The 16,211-nt window shown below is 49.2% G+C and overlaps 4 protein-coding genes across 4 annotated transcripts; 1 reads left to right on the forward strand and 3 right to left on the reverse strand.

The window, feature by feature from the left end:
• Positions 1-891: 891 nt before the first annotated feature.
• On the reverse strand, positions 892-2,175 carry LOC11176153 (CLIP domain-containing serine protease B4-like). The gene is made up of 3 exons (XM_003436378.2): positions 1,998-2,175; positions 1,696-1,939; positions 892-1,621 (listed from the first exon to the last, which is right to left on the reverse strand). Exons 1-3 carry the CDS (start codon positions 2,086-2,088, stop codon positions 1,030-1,032), a joined length of 927 nt encoding a protein of 308 aa, XP_003436426.1. The 5' UTR covers positions 2,089-2,175; the 3' UTR covers positions 892-1,029.
• An 802-nt stretch (positions 2,176-2,977) lies between these two features.
• Positions 2,978-9,255, reverse strand: LOC3290783 (uncharacterized). The gene is made up of 8 exons (XM_061649136.1): positions 7,109-9,255; positions 6,876-7,039; positions 6,317-6,567; positions 5,654-6,242; positions 4,360-4,489; positions 4,116-4,279; positions 3,781-4,028; positions 2,978-3,691 (listed from the first exon to the last, which is right to left on the reverse strand). The coding sequence occupies exons 1-8, from the start codon at positions 7,182-7,184 to the stop codon at positions 3,100-3,102; spliced, it is 2,214 nt and encodes a 737-aa protein (XP_061505120.1). The 5' UTR covers positions 7,185-9,255; the 3' UTR covers positions 2,978-3,099.
• Positions 9,256-9,318: 63 nt separating this feature from the next.
• Positions 9,319-14,213, forward strand: LOC1269161 (uncharacterized). Its single transcript, XM_307757.5, has 9 exons — positions 9,319-9,601; positions 9,688-10,020; positions 10,095-10,197; positions 10,268-10,870; positions 12,591-12,769; positions 12,912-13,304; positions 13,377-13,476; positions 13,542-13,843; positions 13,906-14,213. The coding sequence occupies exons 1-9, from the start codon at positions 9,526-9,528 to the stop codon at positions 14,211-14,213; spliced, it is 2,397 nt and encodes a 798-aa protein (XP_307757.5). The 5' UTR covers positions 9,319-9,525.
• On the reverse strand, positions 14,214-16,211 carry LOC11175953 (CLIP domain-containing serine protease B9-like). Its single transcript, XM_003436379.2, has 5 exons — positions 15,741-16,211; positions 15,289-15,672; positions 15,117-15,213; positions 14,763-15,046; positions 14,214-14,672 (listed from the first exon to the last, which is right to left on the reverse strand). The coding sequence occupies exons 1-5, from the start codon at positions 15,829-15,831 to the stop codon at positions 14,344-14,346; spliced, it is 1,185 nt and encodes a 394-aa protein (XP_003436427.1). The 5' UTR covers positions 15,832-16,211; the 3' UTR covers positions 14,214-14,343.

The following is a 16,211-nucleotide window of genomic DNA, read 5'->3' on the forward strand; positions in this document are numbered from 1 at the left end:
CACACAGCGCTAATCCTTTTTTCACCTAGCACACTCGCGCACCCAGCGTAAAAAAAAAACGCACACAGCTTCTCGCGCACCCAGCGCCTTTTCGTTGCAAGCCGCAACTTCACGCGCACACAGCGCACCAACGCACACAGCTTCTCGCGCACCCCGCGCCTTTTCGTTGCAAGCCGCAACTTCCCGCGCACACAGCGCACCAACGCACACAGCTTCTCGCGCACCCAGCGCCTTTTTGTTGCAAGCCGCAACTTCACGCGCACACAGCGCACCAACGCATAAACACGCACAACTACTCGCGCACACAGCGCCTTCTTTCACACCGCCAAAACTTGCGCACCCAGCGCCTGATCGCACCGAACACCCGTACGAAACGCCGCTACACTCGTACACTGTTCTTTTGTGCTCCGTCCAGCGCACCCAGCGCTTTGATGCCTCACTGTCTCACTCCACACAACGTCGATCGCAATCGAATTTCCAGGAAATTCACACTTGTCCCAAAGCGCGTTCGTCGTGATCCCACTTCTGACACCAAATGTAAGAAAGGGGGACACGAGAGCGGAAAGGAATGAGGGAAGGCGCCGAATACTCCAACACTGGAGAACAATACTCGACACAACCGGATCACGACAACTGCAAAACCAACCGAGGGGGTGGAGGAGGTGGACCGAATGAGGGAGAACGTTGACACAGACTTTTTCTCTTTTGACGGTGTTGCTTTATTGAGTTCTGATCAACGACTGACTGCTCAGCCCAAGTTCTCTTCTTTATAACATTATCCCGATTGCATCAGGCAATACTAGCTTTCAACTTTACATACAATTCTACATATAGGCGAAGGATTTCTCAGAACACTGAACAAGCACAAGAAAGGTTACATGAATAATCTAGTTTTGCATCTTATACCGATTGTTGATAGTACATTGTTTATTTAGTTTTTTTTGTAATGTAATGGTGGAGTGCTCAATTTTGATTGATAACTCCTGTTCCAAAAGATTGCAATTCGCGTTTCTCCTGTGATGATCCCTCTTAGTAGATATTGTCCTTTATCCAGTCCACATACTCCGCCACATTCGTGTACACATCGGGCACACCGAACGTTCCGCACTTGCGCGGTCCGAAGCTATTTACACCGATCAGATACCACGACCCGGTCATCTGTCGCATCAGCGGGCCGCCCGAGTTACCGCTGCACGTATCCTTGCTACGAACGCCACCGGCACACATATGGGTCTGTTTCAGCAAGATACCATTCCGCTCATAAATCGGCGCACACTCCTGCAGGCTTTTGATTTCAACCTCGACCTTCAGTTTCTTCTCGCTGGCCGTTGCCGAATTGGTTTTCCTCCAGCCAACCTCGTAGCTGATCAGCCCATCATGGCTACGGTTGCGAAGTGAGCTGCTCAGGGGCAAACAGATAGGCCGCACGGTTTGTGAGTAGTTTACCGGCCGGGTGAAGCGTATTAGCGCGATATCGTTCGCATTGCTCTTATCCTTCGTATCGTAACCGGTATGGACAACAATCTGCTCAATGTCCAGATCGATCGGTGCATCCGAACAGAACTCATTCTGACAATCGTTTGCCGATGTCAAATCCCACTCACCAAGACGCACCCGTTGGCTGCTCGATGGGTTGCACAAGTAATATATTTTAGGTACACGAAGTGAATGCTTTCTAGTAATTTTCATACTTACACCTTCCAATCGCGTGGAATGGATTTAATACAGTGGGCTGCTGTCACGATGTACCGGTCATTGATCAACGATCCTCCGCAGTGGAAGCCAAAACTACCGTCCGGTTTCTGGAACTCGATCAGTGCCGTCCATGGGAACTCGTCGATTTGCGTTGACTGCCCACTGAGCACCCGATCACCCAGCTGAATGCCACAATGCGGTGATTCGGGTAGGGAAGATGTGTTCTGGGTACTACTTACTGGTTCTGGCGTTTAAAAACATACTTTAAATTATCTGATATATTTTATTTACTATCAGCATACCTAGCCCAAAAACATGTCCAATCCACAATAACACAAAGAACAACGGAGCACCCGGTACACGGGACACTTGAACACCTCCAAACAGCATCATGTGAAAAACTGACACGCTCTCCTTATGAACTGAACACTACCAGAGGATTCAACCGCTCGGCGAAGACTGTTGCAAGGCAAACGTTTAAACTCATTTATATACTTTTCACAATACGCTTGATCAACATAAAGCGTGAGGGGTGAGATTACTCGCAAATCACTGCATGAAACAATAACTTTGTAGATAATTAGTTTCTGATTCGCTTGACCTCTTGACAATGCTCCAGTTTTCTATCAGTAGTTTCCGATAGGAAACATCATACTGGCTCGTAGTAATGTGTGGTGGTGCTGTTTTTGTTCTTTTCTCACGCATATGCTGCAGATCTGATTATTAACGTTTTGTGGCGTTTAAGCATCGAGAGATCTTAAATAACCTTTATTGACTTATGTGAATAAATAATTCATTTAATGTAACAAACATGTTGCAACATCCTGTGGTAAAATAAAATATCGAAAATGAATGGAGTAGACTTATCTGTCCTTAAAAGATCCTTTGTAGGCACCATTTACCCATTTCGTCAATTTATGATTCATATCTTACAAATATTCAACAAGAAAATTTGCTTAAATACCTCAGAAACTCACGTCGGATAAAGCTTGAGAAGCTTAAAATCAGGCCACTATGAAGCGTATTGCAGCCAAACCTCTAAATATCATAATCTTTTTATTCTTATTCTGTTGTTCAAATCACATTTTTCTGGGAAAATATGTTTGTCTACGCTGTTGGACTTCGTATTTCGATCTGTCAAGCCTTTCGTCTCTTTTCACTAAAAATGGTATCCAAATCACAGCGTGGTCTTATCAAAATGACAGCAAATCTTAAGGATACATGATATGTACCACATCAGAAAAATCACCTGAAAAGGTGCTTGAATATTTAAAAAAGGCTGTTGAGGTCGTAGGAGCATTAAAATGCATGAGATTTATTTGAGTCGTTCGTTACAAGTCCCCAAACCATCCATCAATATGTCTACTTCTTTTTAATGCGCTCCACTTAGTGCTTCCCGCCCATCTAGTAGATATTGTCCTTTATCCAGTCCACATACTCGGCCACATTCGTGTACACGCCCGGCACGCCAGGCGCTCCGCACTTCTGCGGCCCGAAGCTAACGACACCGATCAGGTACCACGATCCGCTCATCTGTCGCATCAGCGGGCCGCCCGAGTCACCGCTGCACGTATCCTTGCCACGAACGCCACCGGCACACATATGCGTCTTTTTCAGCAAGATACCTCCTCGCTGATAGACCGGCGCACACTCCTGCAGACTTTTAATGTTCATCTCGACCTTCAGTTTCTTCTCGCTGGCCGTTGCCGATTCAGTTTTGCCCCAGCCGGCCGCATAGGCGGGCATTCCGGCATGGTTGCGGTTGCGAAGTGAGCTGCTCAGGGGCAGACAGATAGGCCGCACGGTTTGTGAGTAGTTTACCGGCCGGGTGAAGCGTATTAGCGCGATATCGTTCGCATTGCTTTGATCCTTCGTATCGTAGCCAGTGTGGACGACAATCTGCTCAATGTCCAGATCGATCGGTGCATCCGAACAGAACTCATTCTGACAATCGTTTGCCGATGTCAAATCCCACTCACCAAGACGCACCCGATGGCTGCTCGTGGGATTGAAAAATAATTGAGGAATATAGTACGCTCCATTAGACACTCGATTAGAAAACTTCCCAGCCTTTTCTATACTTACACCTTCCAGCCGCGTGGAATGGATTTAATACAGTGGGCTGCTGTCACGATGTACCGGTCATTGATCAACGATCCTCCGCAGTGGAAGCCAAAGCTGCCGTCCGGTTTCTGGAACTCGATCAGTGCCGTCCATGGGAACTCGTCGATTTGCGTTGGCTGCCCACCAATCACCCGATCGGCCAGATGAATGCCACAAACCGGCGGTTCGGGTAGGGAAGACCTGGCCTGGCTGGTCACGGGGCAGCATACCTATGTGCGTTGACACAGTGGCGTAAATTGAGCTTTGTTACCTTCTTGAATAAGTCGCTAATTAATATTCCGAAACCCTGGGCTTACCAGCGTTTTTCGCTGCAGCATACCGCACCGGCTTTGCGTTAGTAGCAGTGTATCATCGTGAGTGTTTATCGGTTTGTTGTAGATGGTGATCAGTGGTTGGCACTCTCGGAACAGAATACACTTTCCTGACTCTCCCAGCGGAGTCACACAGTTTACGTTGAGATCTGGCGTTTAGAAAACTTATATTAATTTGTTTAGAATAAAAGATTGTAAATATACGATTCATTCTTTTTTTTCACCCTACCAAGCCCAACAACACTATGTACCATCCACAATAAAACAAAGAACAACGGAGGACCCGATACACGGAGCACTTTAACACCTCCAAACAGCATCATGTGATAATTTGACACGCTTTCGCTATGGACTGACCACTACCGAAAGGTTCAACCGCTCGGCGAAGACTGTTGCAAGGCAAACATTAAAACTCATCAAAGCTACTGTTTACAATACGCCTGGTCAGCATACTGGTGGCGAGATTACGCGCAAGGCGCTGTATATAACAACCAGTTTTTAGAGGACCAGTTTCTGATTCGCTTGACCCCTTGACAATGCTCCATTATTTTTGCCAGCAGTTTCCGATAGGAAACATCTCACTGGCTCGTAGTTTTGAGTGGTGATGCGTTTTTTTTTTTAATTCTATACTCACGCATATGCTGTAGTACTGATTATAAAGAACATGTGTATGTTTTATTTAAACACGTTTTATTTCATGTGAGCACTGGGAGATCTGGGGCATAATTGACTTATCTGGCTGTAAAAAATGTTCTGCGTGAAATTGTATCAAAATAACATACAAATGGTGCATTTTCTGTTAATTTTTCTAGGTTCACAAATGTGAAAGAAAAAAGTGAAAGGCTCTGTAAACAAAGACTAAGCTAAACTAAAATAATTGAATGCTTAAAAACACCAACCTGCGATCCGTAGACCACTTGTAGTCCGTGGCGTTAACAGACAAGGTCGGTGAAAGATTTTTTTTTAAAGCTTACAAAGCGTGCATTTTTTCCCACAATTTAGATTAAATTTTCAACAAGAATGAGATATGACATTTAAACATATTTTTGATCAAAAACTTTGAACTACGTCTGTAAAATGTGTGCCCTCAATGTATGTGGGCCACGACAAATGTATTTACAAAGCCAAGTGGAACGCGATCCTAACAAGGTTGGAGAACACTGCTTTAATTGCACCCTGTTTTAAAAACAAATGCAACACAATCGTAACTGTCTCTTTCAACGCTGATTGAGTTCGATTGACATTCAGACCTGTATCAATGACCGACTTTTCAGCTTCATAGTACTAATAAGAACCCTTTGCAGAATCGGTCGACATGATCACGTCGTTCGTGTTACATTGAAGAGGAGGAAGAAAATGGACAATTAGTAGTAAAATTACTATTGAAAACACGTTTCATTTCATTTGAGTATTAAAATGCATTAGTTTTTATTTGAGTCGCTCGTTACAGGTCGTGCAAACCAGCGCATCATTTTGTCCGCGTTTTTCGTAATGCGTTCCCTCTAGTACAACCCGCCCACCTAGTAGATATTGTCCTTTATCCAGTCCACATACTCGGCCACATTCGTGTACACGCCCGGCACGCCAGGCGCTCCGCACTTCTGCGGCCCGAAGCTAACGACACCGATCAGGTACCACGATCCGCTCATCTGTCGCATCAGCGGGCCGCCCGAGTCACCGCTGCACGTATCCTTGCCACGAATGCCACCGGCACACATCTGCGTCGAGTCGAGGGAGATGCCGTTGCGCTGGTACGCCGGTGAGCAATCCTTCACATCGACCACGGTCAGCTCCACCTTCAGCTTTTTCTGGCTCGCCGAAGCCGTCTCCGTTTTGCCCCAGCCGGCCGCATAGCTCGACAGGCCGGCGTGCTTCCGGTTGCGCAGCGAGTTGGACAGCGGCAAACAGATCGCGCTTATCGTGCTCGAGTAGTTAATCTCGCGGTTGAAGCGTATCAGCGCAATGTCGTTATGGTGGCTCTTGTCCTGCAGGTTGTAGCCGGGGTGGACGATAATCTTTTCAATGTCCAGATCGATCGGGGCGTCCGCGTAGAAGTCATCCTCCTGGTCGGTGGTCGAGGAAAGATCCCACTCGCCCAGACGAACTCGGTGCCTGTGTAGAGAGGGTTTGGGGAAAGTTAGAATCATTCCGAGCCGGGCTTATGCGCACAGTCACGTCACACTTACACCTTCCAGCCGCGCGGAATCGACGTGATGCAATGGGCCGCGGTGAGGATGTAGCGTTCGTTGATGACCGAACCACCGCAGTGGAATCCGAACCGGCCGTTAGGTTTCTCGTACTCGATCAGCGCCGTCCACGGGAATTCGTCGATCTTGGTCGGCTGTCCGCCGATGACACGGTCCGTCAGCTGCACCCCACAGTTTGGTGATTCTGGGAGCGAAGTTTTGCCTTTGGATCTTACCCCCGCACAGCAAACCTGTTTCGTAGGCGAGTAAACAAAAGAGCCGAGCACACGGTTTGAGTTGGATGTCACGGCAAAACAGGAACAGGTTTTGGAAACTGCTTTGTCGGGCGGTTTATTGTAAAATTACTTTTCTCAGCACTAATTTTCTAAGTTCATCTTTTTACTATTAGTAAAAAGATGTTCTTTTCTCAGCAGCTAATTTGCAGCCCAAATATAGAAGGCTCTCACTATAGGATGAACTTGATAAAAATAAAACGCACTCTCCTACACACGCACACACAGCGCAACTCCATATCTTAGCCCACCATACCAGTACTCACCAAAGTTTTACGCTCGTAGAGACCGCAGCGGCTCTCGGTGAGGAATTGCGTATCGTCCGGCGTGTTGACCGGCTTGTTGTAAATGTCGACCAAGGGTTGACACTCACGAAACAGGACACACTTGCCGGCCTCACCAACCGGATTCACGCAATCCTGACCCAGCTCTGGAGAGATGAGAATATTAGGTTATACTTTGGCTCTTGTTCATCCCATCCAAACCCTTCCACACCTACCTAGCGCCAGCACTGTTTGGCCTGCTAGAGCCAGCGTCGCCACGATCAGCAGATTGATCACACGATTACCGATCATCGTTCTATTTGCTGATGGCCCTGTTTGCAACGCAACGCTTACCCCCGTACACCGATGATCCCAGAAATCCACACACAACAGAGAGACAGAATCGCGATGCGCTTCCGTACCGCTGAATGGCTGATTGACCACACGAGGGCCACACGAATTCTGATGCACGACCGCTACTCCTCAGCGTTGGCGGAGGACTGTATCTGCTAGAACTATCGGTCTATTTTCTAAGGTGCTCCATCTCGCGCTGTTCGCCGCACTACCACTGCCAACCAGTCGGCCGGTTTCGCTCTCCGCTTTCGGCGACGGGTCCGCTCTCGCCCGCTCGTCCATAACCACCATCAAGACCAGTCGGCAGAAGCAACCGTGGCCCCAAAAACAAAAACAAAACAACAAAAAGCCTTCAATCGTTGATAACCCACCACCCTTGTGCCGGGTGAACCCTGTTGCCTCCGCGCAGTCCGCTTGATCGCTTGTCACTATAGCGATCATCTTCATCCCTCCCCCGGGCACCGGAACAGGTTTTGGCGTGTTTGAAGCAGACTCGGTGCGTGGGGGTGGCGGAATTTGATCACAGCACGCGCGCAAACTTGTTCTTGACGTTCGGGTGTGTGTATACGCCAGTGGACGATCTTACGAAGACCACCAATGGCCGTGACAACGATCGCTCTCGTACGTCTTGCCATGGACGGTTTACCCCTCCCCTTGCTGTTTTCAACTCTCTCCAGCTCCGAAGCTCTCGGGTTTCTAGCTCGAGTTCGGGAGTTCCAGTGCGCGCGTAGACCTGAGCGCGAGCCGTCGACCGTACTGATCGGGGAATTCCCAGCGAAAATACCGCCAACGTCAGGTTGATTGAGGCAATGTGCTCGGCAGAACCGGCTTTCGTTGGAATCGGGGGGGAGGGGGGAGGAGGGGGGCCTAGCGTTTGTTCTCCAGCTGATGTGAGGAGGTGTAGGGTTTAGTTATACGTGATGATGTTTATGGTTATAGTGTTAACTCTTTCAAGTGGTCTATTTTACCACTAAAAGGGGAGGATAATGTAATCTTGGGGAAATCCAATTTGGCAATCGTCGTTTCTTGTTGATATTTCGACGACTGCTTTTCAAACTGGTTAAGGTTTTTTCCATTTGGGGAGAGCTGTTTTCCTGATTGATTTGGATTATGATTTGAATAAATTTTTTATTTTCATTTCATTTGTAAATAGCCAAATCTGCCTATAGATTTTACTTTGTATCTTAAAACTGAAATATAACAAAAATAATGATAATAATAACAATAGAAAAGAAAACAATGCAAAACCACAAAAGAAAATCGAATTTTGTCAAAAGAAAGTCAAAAGAAAGGAAAATTAATAATATGAAGATAGTGATAAGGAGGACGGATGATAGGATAAAGCACGCGAACGAAAAAAGCATACTGAATGTAATTAACAGTAAATTAAAAGATTGCATCTCAGAAAACATGAACCAAAACAATTCATTGAACAGCCATCGATGTTTATATGATTGCAAACGTGACCCTTGGAGCACCAAAAGCTATACCACATTCAAGAAGAATAAATGCATCTAATCGCGCATATTCCTCCAGGAAGCCACCGGTCTGGGGAACCGAAAACATCCAAACAGATTCCAATTCCGGAAATCTAATCACACAAGGCTACCAGTTAACCTTCGTAAACGAGACGCATTCTTCCTGCAATCCGTTTGCTTCCCGATCGAGCACCGTTTTGTCACAGCCGCTGTCCGATGGGCACCCAGCAGCCTACGTACATTAGTGCAGCCTAGCGCTGTGTGTAGTCACTCATATCGCTAAGCCTCACCTCGATAATGACCTCTGCGGCAGTGTACTGATAGCGCCACCGATCCGTGAATTGGTATTGGTACCGGCAGCCACAACCACAGCCGAACGGAGATGACAGTCCAAAAAGTCTCTCGCTGCGAACAGCGCTGCTACTCATCTCCTGGCAGCGATCTCCGATGTCCCCCACTTGCTCGGCAAGATGGGCGCGCTGCAGGCGCAACGGGAGATTCCCGCAGAGATCTCCGCGGAGCAGTGCACTGCTCCCGCTCTACCCGACACCAATCTGGTCGCTCCCGCGCGCCATCGCACGGCCGGACCGGTTGGGTAGCTTTCGGGGCAGCACGTACGACCCGAACATAACCGTGCCAGCGGGCTTACGAAACACACTAGAGCTCGTGGTAGCGCGCTGTTTCGGAGGCTGTTGGGCGCGCTGTGTGTTCATTCGGGTTGGCAGTCGTTTTTGGCGCTTTTGTTTTCGCACCACCGTACCCCTGTCCTGTCCGCACCTGTCCTTGCAAAGTGCCGTTTTGCTATTTTGCTTCTCAGCAAAATGTCACCCCAGGCGGGACGATTTCTACTGCTGCTAGTGTGCGTCTTCTGCGGTGTGATTGGTTTATCTGACGCGTGTAAGTATGGGAAGCGATGGTTTGACCTCTGTGGGTAACTAATTTACTGTGATTTTCTGCCGCTTTTTACACGCCACAACTTGCAGTGAACCTACAGGATGCGTGCGAAACACCGGACGGTAAGGTGGGCACCTGCGTGTACCTTCGATCGTGCCTCTCGATCCGCAACGTGCTGCTGAAGAAGGAGAACATGACCCCGGAAGATCGCAGCTTGGTGATGAAATCAAAATGTGGTCAGGAGGGCCGCTCGGTGCTGGTGTGCTGTCCGCTCGTTCGCAAGCTGACTGGCCGGTTCGATGCACCGGTTGAGCTGCCGCCACCGGGTGAGTGTGGCAAAATGCAAATGGATCGTATCGTCGGTGGGGAAGTCGCTCCGATAGATGGCTATCCTTGGCTAACTAGAATTCAGTACTACAAAGGTAAGGCGGAGTGGTGTCGTAAGATGCTTCTAGGCCCTAGCACTGTTTTTCCATCCTTTGTTCGACACTTGCAGGCAGCAACCGGTATGGATTCCACTGTGGAGGAGTACTGATCCACAACCAGTACGTCCTCACGGCGGCCCACTGTATCGAGGGCGTTCCATCATCCTGGATCGTGTAAGTCTGGCCATCCTATGAACCTCACCACAGCTCACCTCACCATTTGTCTGCTTTGCCTTCGTTTCAGGTATCAGGTGCGGCTCGGTGAGTTCGACACCACGACCACCATCGACTGCGTGGAAGACGATTGTGCCGATCCGGTGCGCGATGTGCCGATCAATGCGTACGTAGTGCATCCGGACTACTACAAACAGAACGGAGCCGATTACAACGACATCGCGCTGCTGCAGCTGTCGGAAACGGTCGAGTTTACCGACTTTATACGGCCGATCTGTTTGCCGACCAGCGAGGAAAGCAGGACGGTGAACCTGACCGGCAAGTACGCAACCGTGGCCGGCTGGGGCCAGACGGAAAACAGTACCTCGAGCACGAAGAAGCTCCATCTGCGCGTGCCGGTGGTGGACAATGAGGTATGTGCCGATGCGTTCAGCTCGATACGGTTGGAAATCATTCCCACCCAGCTGTGTGCCGGCGGCGAGAAGGGTAAGGACTCGTGCCGCGGCGACTCCGGTGGACCGCTGATGCGGTACGGCGATGGTCGCTCGTCCACCAAGTCCTGGTACCTGATCGGGTTGGTCAGCTTCGGGCTGGAGCAGTGCGGTACCGACGGTGTGCCCGGGGTGTACACGCGCATGAGCGAATACATGGACTGGGTGCTGGATACGATGGAGTAGACGTGGTGCGTTGCAGTTGCAGGATTGCGATTCGCAGAGTGGGAAGAGGGGAAATTTAAGCAGCTACGAAGCAGACTATTTAATTGCGTTCTATACTTGACTTAAATAAAAATATTGACGATCAGTGAAACGAATTTTAATATCGATAAAAAATATCACTTTATAAGATATAATTTGGATTTTATATGTTTTGCCCAATGGCTCTTGATAGAAATAAAAGATCGTATTTTCTATGCTGGATGCATTAAAACTTTTATTTAAGAACAGCTTTTTTAAAATTCTAAACTAACCATCATTGAAACTCGTTCTAATCAAAAGAACCTACGTTATAGTTAACCTTTATTCTAATCTATCTGAAATTTTGTAATGTTTTACATTCATTTCATCTTATTGTTTCACCTGTTATTAGGATCAATTCAATTTGAACCTCGAAATTTTTCTGTTTGGCATACCTATATGCATGGTCATGCATGATCGATTTGTACAGATTTCCGAGACGCATTAGCACCACGTAATGATCCCGTGGTACAGTCATCAACTCGCACGGCTTAACACCATACCCATCGTAGTTTCAAGCCTCATATGGACCGACCTCTGTAGCAAGTACTGAGCATCCGGCTGGTTGGTGCTTCATAAGTCTCGAAAGACTGTATTAGACGGCAAGATCGCATAGGTTGTTGGGCGAAATAAAATTATTAAGAACAAATAAATGATTAAATAATAAGAACTAGATCGTTCCTTTATTCATTCACAAAGCGAACAGTAATCGTTTAGTGTATTCTGGCACTTTACAATATTACCATTCAACACGCTCTTAAAAAAACAACAAATAAAAAAATCTGACAAGGGCTAATTTTAAATGACTATCTGAAACTGTGCAGTTTAAGGGATTTTGTGTTTGTAGGTTACGGATTTTTTCTTAATTCCGGGTGTTTGAACTAAGGTGAGAATGAATAAATGTGAAAAGGTTCAACGTGATTTTCGAATCTTTGTGACATACAAGTTTAAACTATTTTCAATTTTACTCGATTCTTATTATTAATTTCAAAGATTTCTATAGAAAACATCACAAAAAATTACGTCTTTATGACTCTATTGCCGTTTAGAATATGCCTCATAATGACGCACTCTCTTGGGTTACAACGCTGCATGAAAGGGTTCTACCATTTTCAGAGTAAGTAAGAAACCCTGCAACTCTTTAGAATGCACTTGATTGCTATTGTGAATTACCGATTCCATGAATCATCCGGCCACCTGTTGCCCGTACTGGAAAGCAGCACAGCGAAAGGGAAAAGCCCTCTACCTGTCAACACGTTGGTGAAATTTGCCGATTTCAAATCCGTACAAATACGAGACCATCAAACGTTTGGTCCCACACGGGCCCAGCACACAACTACATGCTAATCACGTGCGTAATTACAAATGCTCGACGCTATATCTACATATAGTCGAGCCTAGGGAACAGAGAAACTAAAAAAAATCCCCTCGATATAAAGGCAAAACCCGTTTCCACCACCCAAAAGGAGTTCCCTAAAGCGCCTGGCAGCCGGGGTAGATTTGCCCGATTCATCGTCCGCCCCTGCGACACGTCGTCCACGAAACGTCCACCTGCTTATGCTCACGTTAGTTTCCTAACCGGCGTTAGTTTCCGTTGTACACTCGACCGATACGCATCGACCAGTGTGCTTTGCTACCTGTGCTGTCCGACTGATCGGCAAGCGTAAGTGGTGGACGATCCGCCGACCTGTCGAACCGGCCCTCGGCTCGTGACGAGATGACAGCAGTACGTCGTCACCGCGGTGGTGGTGGTAGTGGTGGTACATTCGGACGGGGGGTAGCAGTGGTGCCGATAATTACCGTCATCATGTGCGTGCTACATTCCAGCGCCGCGCAGTGTGAGTTGTGTTGCTGTGGCTCTTGGTGTTATTGTTCGCCTGTCAGGTGAAACGTTCCCATACAGCAGCTGACAGGTGTATGACGGGGTAGCGTGCGTGTTACGATAAAACCTGTGTTTTCTTTGCTCTATTCTCTGCGCAGTTCCGAACCCGTGCCGGACGCCCGATTTGAAGAACGGACTCTGCGTTACGGTTACCCAATGTCCGCTGATACAGCGACTGCTCAACCAGCCGCTGCTGACGTCGAACGTGGTCCGTTTCCTCGAGGCTAGCCGGTGTGGGGCGCAGGACCGGAAGGTGCTGGTGTGTTGTGCCGAGCCCGAGAATGTCCAGCCGGCTACCACGGCTGCTCCGCTGCCCGTACAGACGCGTCCGCCCGCCAGTACACCGTTAGGCAATAGGTTATCGTACGAGACACAGCTGCGGCTGCTGCCCGACGAATGTGGCGTGCAGTACACGGACCGTATCATCGGAGGCGAACGAGCCCAGCTCGATGAGTATCCGTGGACCGCTCTGATCCAGCATCGGCGGAAAAGTAAGGGGCGGCTGAAACATGCCCAAAACATTCGCCACCATGTAACGCACGAGCCCTGTTGACCACTTTCAGATGGTGAGCTAAAGTTCCACTGTGGCGGCGCACTCATCAGCGACCGGTACGTACTGACGGCGGCCCACTGCATCGAGAACATACAACGATCCTGGACGCTGTAAGTATGCGGGTCGGCGCAGGGACAAACCAGATCCAGTGCCCTAACAATGCCATTGCTTGCAGAACGGCCGTACGGCTAGGTGAATGGGACATCGATTCCGACCAGGACTGTGCCAACTCGTACGGGGAGCGCGTGTGTGCCGACCCGGTGCAGGACATTGCGATCGAGAAGTATATCGTGCATCCCGGCTACGCCGTGCAGAAGCAATCGGTAAAGAACGACATCGCCCAGGTACGGCTCGCACGGCCGGCTGTGTTTAACGATTACGTGCAGCCGATCTGTCTACCGCTGGAGCCGGCGCAGCGGACCATCTCCTACGATGGCCAACGGTTCGTCGTGGCTGGCTGGGGTCAAACGGAGGACGGTAGGTAGCGGCGTTTGCAATCAAGCCGTGTTCGTACTAACCACCGAACTCTGCACTTGCAGCACCGAGAAGCCGCTACAAGCTGTACGTTGGTGTGTCGGGCGTGCCGGAACAAACCTGCCAGCAGCAGTACCCACAGGCCGGCATCGATCTGACGCAGGTTTGCGCCGGTGGTACGGCGAAACAAGACTCCTGCCGGGGCGATTCTGGCGGACCGCTGATGTACGTGGGCCAGCGCAACTCGGAAGGCGTCATGTATCTCGGCGGGCTGGTCAGTTACGGCCGCCAGTGTGGGCTCGAGGGAGTGCCGGGCGTGTACACCCGAGTCAATCAGTTCGTCGATTGGATCGTTAGTAATCTAGAACCGTAATTGCACCAGTCGCGTGTGTGATTTATTCAGTTAGCAAGTTTTCCCTACATAAGCTTTGCCATTTAAGTGTATACGTACAATTAAAAAAAGTAATTATCTATTACCACTCTACCAACTAGTGTGATGTGAGTTAAGCTCCATCAGACGGCACTACTAGCTTGCTCTCGATCCAATCCACGTACTGCGCCACTCGCGTGTAAACGGAAACACCCTGAAAGTTGGCACAGCTCGACAGTGAGCTCAGCACACCGACCAGCTCGTGCACCGAGCGTCCGGCGGAGTCGATCGTTCTCACTGCCGTCAACCCACCGCCAGCATCACCCAACGGCTGCTCCTCCCCGACTGCGACACAAACAAATCCGTACGAGGTGCCCGCTACCGATGGGACGTACCGCTCGCAAGCCTTCTGGTTGAGTGCATCATAGCTGGACAGTTGCTTGTACCGGCTGCTCGGGTCCGCTAATGGTTTTGACAAATATACACACAAGTATTGCCATCAGTAACGTAGTTCGTCTTGCCGTTTCACACACACACACACACACAACCTACCGCAAGTGTTCTGGTTCCAACCAGCCGCACCGTACTTCGCCGTTTCGTTCAGCACAGGCGACTCGGGCAAACAGATCGGACTAACCCAATCGTTTAGCTGCGCCGGTTGGGCCAGTTTCAGCAATGCAATATCGTTCCGCCGTCCGGTATATGCTTCGTGCAGGATCACCTGTCCCACCGGTACATCGTACGATGGGTCGGCACAGACCAGATCGTCGCTGTCGGGGTCAAGAATACAGTCGACCGTCGATTCGAGATCCCACTCGCCAAGCCGTACGGTTAAGCTGGAGGAGAGATTGAAGCAATGTTGTTCGATTTGTTCTTGAAGTATGTAGGTTGTAGAGATTGGTTTACTTGTTCCATGCCGCCTCATCGTCCACACAGCTTGCCGAAGTTAGTACGTAGCTTGGTGCGATAAGCGTGCCACTGCAGTTAAACTGGGTGCTGTGGGCTAGAAAAAGAAATGGGTCAATCACAGGCACCTCGAAAGCGTACCAAGTACAAGTAAAGGAAGTATTCAACACACCCTGACCACCGTAGTGAAGCAACACCGTCCAAGGATGATGCCCGATGGTGAGATTTGTCAGCTTTACTGCCGATTGCAATCCGCAAGCGTTGGGAGCAACTTCCAGGGTGGGCTCTGTGGGTTGTTTCTCTTCGGCGTTCACTCGGATCGTTGTGTTGATGCCGCTCTCCATCGGTCCTCCCACCGGGACTAGCGAACTCTGGGGACAGCAGACGAGTGCCTTCCCTTCCGCCGTTCGACCACATTCCGTACCGTACAGGTATTGGATGTCTTCAGGCGTGAGCGTGTCTTTGCGCAGCGTAGTCATCACACTGTCGCACTGTTTCACCGGTACGCAGCGTCCGCGCTGCTGCTCCTCGGTGATGCACAGCTGTCGGAAAGAGTCTACGCACAAACGGAGCCTTTTAGTGGCCGGAAATGCTTAACAATTGCAGCAAATGTGGATCACTTACGTCTTCCGCCATAGCCTGGTACTACGAGCAGCACCAACACGATCGCACCCAACCATTGGTAGCGGGTTACTTCGAACAAGCAATTTACCATCCTTCAATGCGCTACAAACACTAGAGCTGAGGATTGTTCAAGACTGCGGGATGTACTGATAACTTCCACACACTGTAGGTCGCAAAGCAGACCTACGCTATATACTTGCGCAAACAGGCGCGCTGATTAAGTGGGGAATTTTTGTTTCCTCTTTATTGCGCCACGACTATGCAACACAGACACACTGCCGCCAACTCATTGATTAGTTCAGCTGTCAGTGGCGAATCGAGCCATGTTTCTATGATTGAACCACAATTAACAGTTGCCCCTTCTCGAATGTGGTCATGACGTTTTCATGACCTCCGAAACGTAGCGCCACACAAACTTGACCCAGCTGGTGGCTGATGTCTTTTCGACCGTTCTGTTACTGGCTACCTACC

This window comes from Anopheles gambiae, chromosome 2 (assembly GCF_943734735.2).
Source record: "Anopheles gambiae chromosome 2, idAnoGambNW_F1_1, whole genome shotgun sequence".
Taxonomy (NCBI): Eukaryota; Metazoa; Arthropoda; class Insecta; order Diptera; family Culicidae; genus Anopheles; species Anopheles gambiae.